This window comes from Rhea americana, unplaced genomic scaffold (assembly GCF_003343005.1).
Source record: "Rhea americana isolate MKP2758 unplaced genomic scaffold, rheAme1 scaffold_390, whole genome shotgun sequence".
NCBI classification, from domain to species: Eukaryota; Metazoa; Chordata; class Aves; order Rheiformes; family Rheidae; genus Rhea; species Rhea americana.
In genome coordinates, this window is record NW_028186524.1 from 416,183 (window position 1) to 432,048 (window position 15,866).

Sequence of the window (15,866 nt, forward strand, 5' to 3'; positions counted from 1 at the left end):
ACACTTTGAAAACTGAAAAAGCTGAGTAATTTAACAGCATAGTGAAAAACATGCTGAGTAGGTTAGGAATGATACATAAACATGGTAAAACGTCAAGACAGATTTTATGGGAGGCATCTCACATACTGCACAGTCTCCRAAGTTTTCTAGAGGAACGCCTTCTCTGGCAGATACGAGATAGAGGAGGTAGGAATCCTGGTATTAATTGTTCAAATATAATTCCGGAGATGGACTTCACTCATGCTACCACTATTGATCCTAAGCAGTAAGACTCTTTGTAAGGTGTATTTTTCACTTTAGGAAGTTTCCTTGAAAGAACTATTTGTTCAGTGAAAGCTTAAAATTGTGTCACTTTAACTTGGTCATCTTTGCCTGTGAGCATGCATCATTATGATACAGTCTTTAAATACATGAAAACATACTGTTTCTCATAATACAGAAAGATACTCTTCTGAGCAGAAAGTTAGGGTCATCTTTGAAACATGGAATCTAGTAAAAACTGTAAGTGTTTCACTTCATTGTTTCATCGTCAATATATTAGAACTCAATAAGACAATTTCTGTAATTCCAGCCTACCAGAAAGAACTCTAGATCTCAACCCTAAAGTTTGTGTGGGGTTTGAAATTAGATAAACCCTTCATATGGGTGGAGTTCACTATAAGTTAACAGCATTTGCTGTGGTAAACCATTTTGTTCATCATCTCTTTTTGCTGAAGTGAGTCCTCGGTGTGGTTTGGGTGCACCACTTGGGTAACTGCTGAAACTGCTGTGGTTTCAGAATAGGACCTGTTTTGCTTATTTCTGAGTTTTTTTTCCCTGAAACTATTAGCAGAAAAATGAAATAAGTAAGGGTTACAACTGCTCACCTGCACTTTCTTACTACTGTACCTGAAAAATGATGAGCTGTATCATCATAAAACATAATACTTCTAATCTTCAATGAATAAAAGATGAATTTGATCTTAGTCACTACTAATAGCGTATTTTTGCAATATTTTGTTACCAATGTCCTTCAGTTTTGTTGGTGACTTTTTAATGTGGTTGGGGGATTTTCACCTTGCATTAGAGAAATACTATACCCACATCCTTGAATACATGGAACTAAAAAAACCTTCTACATACTCTTGCTTCACTGGGGGATGCACATTTGGTGTAAGTCAGCAAGGACTTGTTGTAAGAGAAAGAATTGTGATGTTATTGAGGCCAATAAATTAGCAAGTTGAATATCTAACTAAACCATGCACACTTCTACCTCATTTCAAAACCGTGTTTACTGAGTGTGGCAGGATGAGGCAAGCTAGAACTAATGTACAAAGTTTTGTGAATGAGGACTTGCTGAGGACCGTCTCTGTCCTAAGTACTAGGATTGGCTTATTCAGTGTGGGTACTGCCCTTAAAATTGCTTTGCAAAAAATGACCCTGATCTTGTAAAGGTTGCCCTCTTTCAGTGTTTCTTCAAAATAGCAAAGTCCTCTTCTATTCTTTAGCAGGCAAAAACTGATTAAAGTGGCATTCAGAACGTGAAATGGAAGATTTCTGTATTAGCTCCATAGTATTCACAGTTGCATTTCCTCTACAGCAGTTATTCTTTTGTGATCTGTTATGAAGATGAAGCAGAAGAAACCCCAGTGCTCATTATGTATGCTTCGAAACCGCTAGGGGCTTCATGCGAAAACATTAAACAGGCCACCTAGAAAAAACAGTTTTGCTGAGCAAATATGTTTCAAAACCTATGTTCGTATTAACAGTCACCAATCCCACACGGTGGTTTCAGCAACAGAAATTTTAACCTAAGAAAAGGACAACTGAAAATGGAACAATTTTGCTTCTATCAATAATATTTGGTTTTGGACAATAGAGAGTGAAATATAGTAGAGAGAATTTGCTTGCTAGTATCTGGAGTAGAAGAAAAAATATAGAGGGCTCTTATTCTGCCTTGACCTTAAATTCGAAATATAGCTACTTTATTTCTATTTATAACTTAATTTAAAATTACCGTAGCTGTCAGCCAGGATGGAGCACACACACTGAAGCATGGAAAATAGTGTTGAAGCAAACAACAGATATCTAATCTGTCCTCCAGTTTCAAGGTGGCTCAACCTGTGTGATTTCTAGAAAGAATTTGTCTGACCTGTTCTTGGAAATCATAATGGGATGCAACAAATTCCCTAGGCAGTCTTGAATATTCCAAAGTTTTAGATGTTTTAGCAATCTCCTTTGGTAAAGTCTGAATCCATTACCTGTAATTCATTAGTCTTTTTCCTAGTGGGTGTAGCAGATTTGCCTGCAAGACTCTGATCATGTTTCCCRTCAATATTCTTAAGACTAAACGAGCCTAATTGTAGCTCCTACTGCGAGCGTGTTGTGTTCTACACTTCTTTCTGTCTGCTTGTTCTCCTGGGGACTTTCTTAACTTGCTTTGCATCTGTCCTGAAGCGTAGTGCCTGAAAGTGGTGACCGTATTCCATCTGGGGCCCGAGCTGAGTGCCAGAATAGCTTCCCCCATCTAGCATACAGCGCTTTTGCCTGTCCCGTTCAGTGTGATGAATGCCTGCATATAATAGCCGAAGATTTTATTACTGATCAGCAAGTCCTACCTGAGACTGGGAAAGAAACCTATACTTTTGCTCTCTTGTCTCCCATTTTTATAGGTACTGGTAGTTCATTTTTGCCTGAACTGTAGGTTGATATATGAGTCTGGAGGTTACAGGGGATCATATACTGAAAAAAAAAAGAAACGAGAAGCTGTTACCTTCTTCGTAATTGGCTTATTTGGCAAGCATTAAATCTCAGACATGCCCTCTCAATGCAGAGCAGGGCTGATGTTAGTGCTTAGGAGACAAAAACACTGCGTGATTCCTTCGGCCGCCCGGTAAATCTGTGCCCGCTGGAAGCCGAGGGCTGTGGGCCGTGGCAGCCGGTGCAGCCGCCAAGCTGGCGCTGGGCTGAGCCCGCTGGTGGCCAAGGCTGCGTGTCCGGGAAGCGGCTCGCAGGGGAGGCGGACGTCTGGCCAGCCTCTGGGCTGCGATCGAACGGTAAGTGCAGGCAGACCAACATATTGGTTAGGTCTATGTAGTGTGAACTCTGCYGGCCTTTACTTCTCCTCTTTTGACAAATGAGGATTTCCACAGGTTTGCATAAATGGTGTTTAGTGTGTGCAGCTTATAATGTTCATGAGCACCTACCATTGGCAGAAAATGCCTTCTTAAAAGATACCAGGTTATGTCTTAGACATACCAAATACATGCGCTGAAGTATTTGGATTTTCAGCTCCTTTGCCGAGTTGTACTGAAGCGGAGTGTAAGGAAAAGCAGTCACYTGCAAAAGCTGGGTTGCACAACAAGCCCTCCAAAACAGAGCTTTTTCTTCATCAGTCTCTTTTGCGTTGTACATATGCAGTGTCATGGCAGAAGGGCAAACTAGTCCCAGAAAAAAAGAGAATGTGTGCGTACTATACACACAGATAAGTTACTATCCAGTTCTATTTAACATGATTAATTATTTATCTTCAGTGATACACGTTTCTTAGTATTTTCAATTTTATACAATCCCGAACTTAAATGTCTTTAATGCAGGAAAATGAAATAAAGTCTTACCTGTCAAATTCTTCCAATCAAATGTCATTATATTGGGGTTTATCATACCAAATCTTGATGGTAGTAATGCTATAATATGTATAAATAACATAATAAATCCATATAGCGAAAACATCTGTTTGAGATGATTGGCATTGAGTGATGAGTGCTATTGTATTTAGTTAAATTTTAAACTACCCCAAGAAGAATGGATGATGCTAAATGCATCAGCACAGTTTCCTGTTAAAGGGTTTGCATTGTCCATGGTAAGTAACTTCTCTTTTTCTTCTTTTGTTTTTCTCCTAAACTTTCCAGGTAAAAGTACTCCTGTAAGCCACCTTGGGTCTTCAGATTTTCCCAAGCCCCATGATCCATTCCAGCCATTTGGGGCTGACAGCAGTGACCCGTTTCAAAGTAAAAAGGGGTTTGGGGACCCATTTAGTGGAAAAGATCCATTTGCTCCCTCCTCTTCAAGTAAAACTTCTAAAGACTCTTCCTTGGGTTTTGCAGACTTCAGCTCTGTAAGTTAAGTTCATTGTCTCTGAGCAAACCACTTTCTGCTCTGCTTGCAGCAATCTATTGGGTTTTTGTTTTCACTGCAAACCTGCTGTTCTCTGGCTTCTGTCTCTTAGTACCTTCATGCTGTCCTTGTTGTTTTTGTATTAATACTTCTGTAATAAAAAAGGCATTATTTCAATAAAAAAAAAAAGTTTTGAATTTCATACTAAATTTTAAAGGGTTTACTTGCTTTTAAATTATTTTAGTGCAGTGTGCCTTTACTCACAAATTCTTTGTAGCAAAATCTTGTGTATTGTTTTTGTTGCATGGAGGCTATTTTGTAACTGATTTGGGGGAGCCAATGATGTAAAGATTCTTCAAAAATTATTGTTAAACACATTTATATAGCTACTTCACCATATCCTGAGAAGTAAATCCTTAAGGAGAAAGATTCCGTAAAGTATTTGTAATTGTTTGTGGAAAAAAAAAAAAGTTCTGAGAATCCTGTTGCAATGTTGTTTGTATACAATGGAATGTGATCATAAGGATACATATACAAGACAGAGACTGAAAATTTAGCTGTTGAATTTTGTTCCAATTACTGATAATGTAGAGAAGCCCTTGATAGACAAAGCATACAAAATTGTTTTGTAGAACCAATATAGAAATATTGCACTCCAAAAGACAGTATSTGAAGGTTAGAAAGCAAAGCCAAGTGCCCTTTCATGAAAAGAACATCAGGATTTCTAGAAGTCTGGCTTTGTTTTCAGTGTTGGCAGGCACATTATTGAATTAGAAATCATTGTAAATACAGTAGTAGTGTTCTTAYTACTTCCATGAACAGGTAGAAATCTGTTCCACCCGTAGCCTCAGGCTTCTTCCTCCTTCCGTGTGTTTTTGTTCTGTCACATTGCCATGCAGTAAAATTGCCAACTTAATCTGTTACTTTAAGCCTGATGGGCACAATTCAGTGTTCAGCAAGTGGAGATCTTAAAACTGAATCGTTCAGGTTGCTTATTTTTTACTGTTTTCCCCTCCTCCACAATTATTAATTAATAGTAAATGTGTATAATTTTCCTTTTTGATATTGTTAGTTGAGGTCATCTGTGCATACCTTTAGCTGGCCTCAGTTCTTTAATTTATCTATGATAAAGTTCAAGATACTATGTATGCTTTACCACAGTTAGTACTAGCCTGTTGAATTTAGTGCACAGTTAAATTCTGTGAATGTATACAAAATGGTGACATTCTTAATAAAAATAAGACGCAAAACTTGCTTTATCTGAAATTTCTTGAACAACACCTAATTTCTTCTTTGAATGGAAGCAAAATAATGGAATGGAATGCCTGTTACCCAGCTACTGTCATCTTATTTACAGACTGCATTTCTTAAGAGCGTGACTTACACTGAGTGATTGTATCAAATGATTAACCARAATCTCCTTCTCCCATCCCAGTGGGTGCCCTAGTGTTTAATTCTTCATGCCATCAAGTTTCAGGAGATAAGATTAACTTTAAAGATAAGAAAAAGTAGGAAAAATGAGATCCGAGTAGTAGCAACTTATAGTTTGTTTAATTGCTGTTAGGTGGCACTTCGTCCAATAAAATTAATTTTTTAATTTGGTTTTGTGAATTGTTTTATACTGTTCCAAGAAAAAAAAAAGTATTAACTGAAGTTGATTGAAAAGAGAGAGACTTTGTTTCCCTGTTCTTTTCAGTATTTGCTTTTTGCTTGCAAATAACACGATTACGTTACCATGTTTGAGGATGGCTGATTCTCCTGCATGAAGCCTTAAGTGCGCTAGTTAACTTGTAATCAGGAAGAATATTATGTCATTACCTGGCAATATTATATTGTCTTTACCTGTTGTTTGGATAACTATCTTCATAATAAATTTTGCTTACAGAAGGTTTTCTGACCCGCAGTTTGAGACATGGAATCTGAGAACAGAATCATAGAATCACATACTTTTGACTAACTGAATAGTACGTTTTTTAGCTGGAATTCTTTACCCTTGCAAAGAAATAACACGAGGGCTTCATTAATTTTTAGTAGCATTCTGTAGAATTTGTCATTTTGGAGATGCTGTCCAATTCACACACCTAGAATTTCTTAGGTATATTCTTGTTGCATTCTTAACTTTTGCACTGGCTTAAAGTATAACCCTTTGGAACAAAGCAAACTGTTTTGCTAGCTCATGTTTCAGGTATTTCTAAAGTATATCTTAACTTTATAGATAGACAACAAGAAAAGTAACTTTTTGGTGTACAAAAAGCATTTTAATTTCCAAGAAACAGAGCATTTAGAACTAAACTACTTTTTTTCCCCCTCTTTTCATATAAGTTGGTAGTTTTATAAATACAAGTCAGGGTGGTTTTCTGTGTATTTGGTTATTTTCTCTGCAGATTCTGCTATTTTTCTCACTTATGCCTTGTGTCTAACTGTGCTTTTGGACCAAGAAAAGATAATATGTGAGAGTGTTTATGAAATGACAGATATATGACATAAATTTGTAGACTTCTTAAACGGGACATATGCAAAAAAATGTTTTTCTTTTAAATGACTTTGTATTTCAGTTACGTGACCTTTTTATAGGTAATTGCACAAGAATCAGGGGGGCACAATGAATTGTTCTATGTGTCACTGGTGGTCAGAGTTATGCTCCTGGAAATTTTGCTTTTTGCTAAGCCTTTGTAATATCTGGCTCATCCAGATTTGATTTCCTGTGATTCACTTCTCTCTCTCTCTCTCTCTCTCTCTTTTTTTTCCCCTTTTTTCCTTTTTTCTTCTCAGCCCTTTTAACCACAAAAATATAACTTGTATATCATAAACAAATCTTTGGAAGACTTACCCTAAGATGTAAGCCATATAAGTAAATATGTTTTCTCAACATTTTAAAAAAGATACCCCAAAGGGATTAGCTAAAGTTTATTATATTTCTGAAAACAGTAACTCTTATTCTCCATCGCGGCTACAGGATCTTCTTTTTGAATTCTTGGAATAAGTGGAGAAGTCCTACTTCCAAATGAGTCTGCCTTCACTGTGTCTTGAAAAAATCATGCATTCAAAACCTTAATGAACTTTTAAATCTTACCTGTCAGCTGTTTACTGAAATTATTTAAAGAAGTAATGACAGTAGGATTTCTTCATTTTAAAAGTAAAATTTCATATAATGTGTGGTACCTTATTGTATTTCAACAACACTGAATGCAAAGGTCTTCATCTAGATTTTTTTGGCAGTGACAACAGAGGAATTTTTTGGAGAAAAGTGATTGTAAAAGTAGTTCTCTTTTTTTGCATCATATCCTCTTGCTTTTTCAGATGTTAACAAAAATAAAATGAGGAATTGCAAGCATCGGGAAAAGTATAGATAAAGCATAATTTAACTACAGTGAATGAAAGTTGGCCCTGGGTTTAAAGAAATATAAATAGATGCATTTATTTGAAAATATGAATTACAGATACAGTGTGGAGTGGAAAAGGCAGAAGTGGGGATCTTTGTATAACACACATCCAGCCAGGCAAAGGTCTACTGTTTAAAATTTTATTTAATATTCAGTACAATGTTTCCAGCTTCCCTGGGAAGCTATAGCCATGTCAGCTACTGGAGTGGCTTATTTTGCAGTGTTCAAAGTTACTGTTTTGTAGACCAGAGACCAATATTTGCAATATGTATTCAACTGAAATTTAAAACTGTAAATTCCATGTATTTTTCTCTTCCAAAAAACCCAAATAATACCTTTTTCCTGAACTGAAAAAAAGAAGATTGTACAAAGCAAATTTTAGAAGTGGGATATAATGCAAACATTTGCTCTGCAAACACTCCTGTTAACATCATCCTCTTCACCAAATGCTAAAATTAGACAGTACCAGATTTTATTTTAGATTTAAATTAGTATTATTTCTATAAAATACTTTTATAACATTTTATTCAAAAACCTCAAGAAAGCAAACTTCTGCATACTTCAGTGCTAAATATTGAAATATAATATTGAAATAGTTTTGCTRATTACTGCCGTGTACTTAAGTGTATTTTGGAAAGCTCAAACAGGCTTATAAGCTGAACGTTAAAATGTGTAATATCTCCTTAGTGTTTTTTGCTGAATTAAATTGGATTCTCTTACATTATTTCTTTCTAGAAAAACTCTAAATGTATTTTGTAGACAGTTACAGAAGGGGTTTTTTTTTTTCCCCCCTTTTTTTTTTCCGCTTTGGCTGGATAGTGAATTTCCCACAAATTGACAGTCTGCAGATTCGTTAGTAAAACCCCTCACCATTAACAGGCAATATTACAATAAAACTCTTTGCAGTGTAGTTGCACAAGCATAAATAACTGTTGGTTTTACCAGGTAAAAGCTAACAAATTTAGCATTCTAAAGAGCGGATGTAGGTTGCTGTGCTCCCAAACCACCAACAAACTTGTGTGTGTTTGTGGAGTTTTTGTTTGGCTCCAGTCCTCTGGCAGTTTTCGTAGACTTCTGAGGCATGGAGGCAGGGACATGCAACCCAACGGGGTTAGTCCTCTGGTGGGAGGAAGACAGAATTAAGAGTATAAATGAAAGGATGAAGTGAGGAAAACAGTGAGTGACTTTTTTTTTTTTTTTTTTTTTTTAATGATTCCAAAGAACTAGCCTGATACAGCCTGGTGTACTTAATTTTGTATATTTAATGTGTTTGATTTCTTGTATTTTTTATATAACTTTTCTGGCTTTATAGTAAGTTTGTTTATTAATGCATTTTCCATTTTCGTTTTTTAGTTTGGAAATGAAGAACAGCAGCTGGCATGGGCAAAGCGTGAGAGTGAAAAAACAGAGCAAGAAAGACTAGCTCGATTGCGGAGACAAGAACAAGAAGACCTTGAGTTGGCTATTGCGCTCAGTAAGGCTGATATGCCAAGCTCTTAAATAGAGGTTCTTTGGCTCTATCCTGGCCAAATGAAACCTTTAAACATGGCTTTTATAAAAGTACTAAATTCTTGTTTTATGTTGTGAAAATAATTCTAGTCACCTTCAACTCTAAGCAGGACTGGCTGGTTATATCAAGCTGGGCTCTGTGTGGCTTTTCAAGTGCATAATATACAGGAAACACTGTATAAGGCGTATTGTATGTTCTAGGTAAAAATTACTGCTTGTAAGAAATTTAACATATGATCCTAAGACATTGAAAGCAAAGTTTCCTTATCTTAAGACAATGTTGCATATAGTAAACTGCAACTTGTGAATTTGGCTTTTTATTACCCGAATCACATTGTTTTTTGAGGCTGCAATATGCAATTAAAAGAAAATGTCATAAAAAGACAGTATTTATAGAATTAGCTTTCACTTATTACATTGACTTATTCATGGTAGGCTAATGAGTACAAATCCATTTATGTCAAAGTCTTCAGCACAAATTCATTATTAGGTGTTCMCTTTTTATCAAGGAGATGCAGCTGTTAGAGAAGAATTTGATAATTTAGAAATGATGGATACAAACAGAGAACTGTAAAATACTTTGAATTTGAAGCCTCTATGAATGAGTAGTTCTTATTTAAAGATYTATTTGCATTGAGTTTTAATAATTTTGTGTGATGTTGTAAAAGAGGGAGTTAATTCAGTTGTAGTAAATTGGACAAATGATGGCTTTGGCARTTAAATCATTAGGTAAAGTCATGCTTTATCTCATAAGCAAATATGTTTACAGGACTGTGACAAAAGTTTGAGTTCTTCTAATGTAAGATCAAACAACTGAAAACTTGCTAAGTTTGAGCTGTGCTCTTCCCTGCAACTTACTTTACCCTCTTTTACTCCAAGCACCAGAAAATAGATCATATTATTGTATTATCCAGCTGACTGTGTGAAACTGTYTCTACCTCTGTTTCTTTAATTCCACTGGTCTTATATTATGGGGATACAGATCAAAAATAGTTTAGCTGAAATATGGCCAAGTTGAAACAGATTTTATTTGCCAAATACATGTTCATGCATAAGTTACAGAAGTACTGGTAGACTGGGTTGGCTTTAAAAGGCAAGTTGCAGTGCTAAGTCCAAATAGAAGCAGATTTTAAATATACCTGTAGAACTCAATATATGCCCGTGGTAAAGATAATGCAGAATATGTTTTACACGTCCTATCTAAAATAAGTCCTTATGATAAGTTTGTGACTTATCTACTAAATTACTTACTAAAAATGCCTTTCTTGGTAATTACAGGAATTCTAACACTTCAGTTGTCTTTGCCTTGGACTCTTATGTCTAAATAGAGTAGACACCTACCACAAAATTTTCAAACTGTCCCTAATGTATGTCTGCTTTCCTGTCCTTGGTTCTGTAGGAATACAAACTAGGTACTTAACACTCGGTGTTTTCACTGTTGCAGCCCTGATTTTGTAAAATCTTCTSTTTTTTGGAAAATGTTTTTTGGAAATTCCTTCATCGTCCTTAATGCATTTACATTTCTTATACCCTTGCTTCCTTATTTTTATTTCTCGTGATACAGTCATAGTGCCTGTTTACTGAATGAAAGCAGCCTGTCTCCATCCTGTTCCAATTGCCTTACTCTGAAGGCTTTCCTTATGCAGAGGCAAAGATCACGTTAGATTATTTTAATCTAATTAGCAGTTGCCAATTCTGAAATGCAGCTAAAAYGTAACGTTTGTCTCCAGCTTTTGTGAGTAGGTACATCAGTGAGYGTGTGTCTGTGTGTGCCTGCACGCGTGCATGCACACAGATACGTGCAACCATCCGTTTACATATGYGGCAATATATTTGACAAAACTGAAAATCTGTATCTCAAAGTACGTTTTCAGGAGTCGCAATTCTGCAGTTGCTGTGTATCTCCTGTGGTAATGGTACTGCAAATACTGTGAATCCGTGATTTGCCTCAGAAGGGGAGAATATGCATTCGATTTAATGCTCAAACCTGAGTTCAGAAATTTCAACAAATTCTCTTTGCTGTTGGTCTACTGGCTTCCAGGTCTCTGAAMGCAAATTTGGCCTGTGTATAACTGACATGAGCTAAACCTTTTGCTGTGAAAGAGCTATTTTCAAAATTGTGTAAGATTCTCCTTTTGTTTTGGGCCTGAGTCTTCATGGTGTCTCCTCTGCTATAACAAAACACCGTTCATATGTAGTGCCATTTGATAAAGGAAAGCCACTTTCGGACTACTGCCTGGACGAYGCCACTCCAGTGGGACAGGTGGATAAGTTAAATAGCTTCATTCGTTTTTCCTAGGTAGACACTGTGACAAGACATTTTGCTTGTCAATTCTCTGAAATAGTGTGCTTTCTAACGCTTCTGAGGCAATGAGTTGGTCTTTCCAAGATGCTCAGCGAGCAGCCAGAAATGTGAATTAATTATCATTCCACGTAGCGTTAGAACTAACTGTTCACTTTGGTGTTTCCTTATGGACTCGTTCTCCGTATTTGCCCGTACAGTAACGGAAGGTCAAGCAAATTAACAGATACAGAACGTGTCCTCTGTGCGCRGTGTATTAGCGTTAGTAATCCTAGGTTTACTGAAACACTTTTGATTCAGAATTTTAGACACTGCAGTACAGCTGTGATTTCTCCCCGTCATATTTAACGCAGATTTTCCATGAAAAAGAAAGTTTGCCCCCATTCTTCCCTTATGCATGTAACTTAGTGTTTTGTACAATACCTGTATGTGCTCTTCTAAAACAAGATTTTATTGCAAGATGTTGATCTTATTCTTCCTCCAGAACAGTGAAATTTAAAGCACAAATAGGCCTATTGCTATTTGGGCAGATAAATATGTACAATGCAAGATATATAAAATGTAAGTATACACAATGCATATACAGTGTATATTATAAGATTCTTATTATTTGTGTGTATGTGTGTATATATATATATATATAGCGTATTGTATAATGTAATAATAGTGTGTGTATATACTATATATGTCCACATACTATGTCTAGTATATAGTTACTTCTACTGTACATAAAATATGTATATACCATGAATATGTAGAATATTGATATATATTCTATATATTAAAGTTTGTGTATGTATGTGTTCTCTATACAGAGATGGATAGAGAAATGGAATCTATACAGAAATTGAAATTTGATCATGGCTCTTATAATTTCAAAGTTCTGGTGAAAGAAAAAAGGAGAAATTACTACTTCTGATAATTTTCTTTCAAGAGTGCTTTCATTGGCATGAAAAACTATGTTCACTAGTTGTGCCAAGGGTAAGAGAGGAACCTGGCAGAAAGTAGGTATCATCTGTACTGGATATAATTTCACTTTGTGTTGAGTTTTTAAAGTGTCATTTTGAAATGTCAGCTCAATTTCTGATTTTCTCACGTGTGCTGGTCGTGTGATGTCCTCTTTTCTTAGGCTGAGGCAATGATTTTTCTCTAACATTTGTTCATAGGTTCAGTTCTCTTTTTTTTCTTTTTTCCTCCCTTTTTAAAAATTATTTTTAAAGAGCTGTTTCCCCCCGACACACACATGCACACACACAAAACAGGTGCGCACCGAGGTGGAAAACATGGGGGGTTTTGCCCCGTTCCAGTTGCATAGGTTGCATGTAATTGTCATCTGGGTTTCAGCTCTGTTTTTCCTCCGTTTCCACCTAAGCTTTTGCTTCAGGAAGAATGCCTATCCATTGCATTCTTGGCTTTGAGGGAAAAATAAGAGGTGCTTCTACTTTCTACCAAGATAAATTACTAGACTCGGTGGTACATTGAGCAATCACAAAAGAGTTTAGTGGACTTTTATAGTGACACACGTGCATTTTGTACGGAGCACAGTCACCGCTGGAATGACTCATGGAAAACCGTGAATTGCACAGAGCGCCGAGGCACGACCGTTAAAACAGGAAAGACAGACAATTTTTCACACTGAACGTATGCATGCGTGCTCTGTGCGTAGCATACGGATATCGGATTACTTGCGTATTCTGTTATAGACCAGTGTGCTCACATTTGCCTCAAGTGGTTTCCTGGAGTTACATTCAAAATAGTCTTGTTGTAAAGCATACCAGTCATTCTGCAATAAAAACAGATGCTCATAAAAGTAGTACTTCTATAATACTGCTGTATGAAACATTTTTATATTGGCAAACTTTTCCTTACGAAGCCTCTGCCCAAGGAGGAGCCCTGCTGTATTTTGTTCCATGTAATGTGCTCTCAAAGCGTAGGAAATTCCAAGCTGTGTCTGACAGTGTGTAGCTTTTTTTTATTTGTTTTTAATTCCCGTCTGTGAAATCTGCCGTCAGAAATTTTGTAGAAATTATTTTGTCATTTTATGCTAAAAGAGAAAGCACTTTTTTTTTTTTTTTTGAATTCTTCTTACAATCCCTTGGGGGTTGCTGTGTCTTCGTTTGCGTTTCTCCGTTGAGGAGGGTTTTTGTGCGCTGGAGCCCGAGGCCCGGGGAGTTTTGGTCCAAATAGCGTCGTCGCGTTCCCCTGGGCCAGGGCGGGATTTCTGACTTCCGTGTTTTATTCCTCCCTCTCAGGAATTTCATTTCTGCTTAATCCTAATGCGGAGAATGAATTTGGTTAAACTGATTTGATCTGTGCTAATAACGATCTAGTTCAAGTAACTTTGCCAGTGTAATAGTTGAGCTTTTTGTTGTGTGTCAGCAGTTGCATCCCTCTGCAGGCTTCACAACCGACATACTTTTTCTTAGAAAGAAAGTTTGCTTGGAGTATAGTGGAATCATAGAGAATTTATTTTTAGAGTAAATATGTTAACTCTTTATTATTCATTGACACATTTGTTTTATCAGTTGATATACTGCTCTTTTTACTTGAAAGTTTTATAAATAAAGGCTAATTTGTTATAAAGTGGGGGTTTCATTTTTCCAGCTTCTGCCTTCCCCTTTAACTTTCAAAGGAAAACTCACAGTGGACGTGGTTCTTTCTGCTGTTGCAATGATACAGGGCGTTCCTTAGTGTCCCTTTTAATACGAYTTTCTTTAGTCTGACCTAAAAAAAGGTGGAAACGTGAAGTGGAAACTGCAATGTTGACCTGAATCTGACTAATATCTCCAAATATGTACATTATTGTAGTTATATTTATCTTTCAGATACCATAACAAATTGAAAGAAAGGTATTTTAATTTTAACCCATCTCRTGTGTTTATTGTTTAATATAATAAGAGAAATGTTATTGTTTAATATAATAAATGAAAAGTTACTTTTTGGAGCTCTGAGACTTYGGCAATCGTTCTTTCACCTTTTTGTCCCTGATTTCATAAACTCTCAAATTTGCGGCGCTCAGAAAAGCCGCTTTATCGTTCTCTACGGTCAGATTTGATTTGATTTGATTTTGGCTGCTGCCTTCTCCGTGCCGCTCGGCGGCTGGGCAGCGGTCGGAGAATCTCCAGGAATGCTCTGAACTGTAAGAAGCGCAGGAAACCCGAATCAAACTGATGTAAAAAGRTACCATAGCTGTAATTACAACACACCATATTACAGTCCTGCAACAGGTACGGTCCTGAGCGGTTTCTGTGTTGCTGAATTTATGCTTACTGCAAAGRGGGGAATAACGCTTTTGCTTTACCCAAAGGAATTATATCTGAAGCAGGTAACAAATGCTAAATGTATTTGCGGGGTAAATAGAAAMTGTGTTGCTCCAGCCCTCCTTGGGCTTAGAAAGGTGATTTTTGCAATGTTAAAACATCTCCCTTCTGCAAAGCAGTGCCGGCAACTCAGTTTTGCATCTAGATAAAATATTATAAAATAAATAATTGGGGCTGAAAACAGAGCCCTTGAAAGACTGGATCAAATGCCTTTTCTGCCTGTTGAGTTCAAGATAAAGCCCCGTCTCCGCTGAGCGCCTCAAGAGGAGCGTCGAGCCTCGCGCCGGGGCCTCGAGGGTGCCTGGGGAATCTCGCGTTTGTCGATGCTGCCGAGCACGCGCTGGCTGTGGGGGCAGGCCGTTATGATTTTTTTTCTCCCCCTTCATTTCTAGGGGGTTTGGGTTGAATTTGCCTGGTTTTGGTCCCCCCGCCCCCCGCACGCACGCACGCGCTGGTTCCTGCGGCGAYGGCTCCACGGCTTTGTCGTCGTCGTTTTACTTAAATATAGCAAAGAAATTGCTGGCGCTTGGGATTCTGGCTTCGAAAATTAAATTTAAGAAAAGCCTAACAGCCACTCTGTGTTATAGGTGCACAAAATAGCTCTGGAAACCACAAAGCTGCGACCACAGAAAACCACAGAGCCACACGATCCTGTAATTTGAAGAAGGGACAAACTTTTTTTGGCTCTTCTTGTGGATGGCGGACCAGCGCGTGGAGGGAGCAAACGTTTCCAGGCCCTGTTGCAAACGGGTCGGAGGAGCCGCGGGCTCGCGCGTGCCGCCGGCGCTCCCGGCTCCGCGCGCGGGGAGCTCTGGCCCGAACCGGAGTTGCTGCGAGCCGCCCCTGCAACTTGCTCCCGCGGCTCCTCTGCCCCGCGGCCCTTTTTGCTGAAATATGTGAAGAGGTTTATTAAAAAAATAAAAAAAAAAAAAAAAAAAAAGCCGGAACGGCCGTGCTCTGAAAGCTGGCGGGGCGGGAAGGGGCTCGGGCTCGGAGGCGACTGCCGCAGCTTTCACTGGGAGCTGGCGGCAGGATTTCTTCGCTTCTGCGCTGAGCTGCTCTATCTAATCTGGCAATCTATCTTGCAAGTGCACTGAGCCCATCGCTGCGGTATCTTGTAAGAATATGTGTGAAAATCTTGTTTACAACGGACTCGATGTTTCCTCCTATCGGGTTTGACTAAGACTTTTTTTTTTTTTATTATTTTTTTTGGGGGGGGAGGGTTACGCCGAAAACAAATCCAGGCCGCCGCAGCCT

The 15,866-nt window shown here is 37.8% G+C and overlaps 1 protein-coding gene across 3 annotated transcripts in view; it reads left to right on the forward strand.

Moving 5' to 3' along the window:
* The window catches only part of EPS15L1 (epidermal growth factor receptor pathway substrate 15 like 1), a 41,620-nt gene extending 27,438 nt beyond the window's left edge, over positions 1-14,182 (forward strand). For all 3 annotated transcript variants that reach the window (XM_085313651.1, XM_085313652.1, XM_085313653.1), the window contains 2 exons: positions 3,891-4,096; positions 8,832-14,182. In XM_085313651.1, the coding sequence (XP_085169777.1) occupies positions 3,891-4,096; positions 8,832-8,978 (353 nt within the window). In that variant the 3' untranslated portion in view covers positions 8,979-14,182. The remainder of the gene's footprint in view (positions 1-3,890; positions 4,097-8,831) is intronic.
* Positions 14,183-15,866: the final 1,684 nt, after the last annotated feature.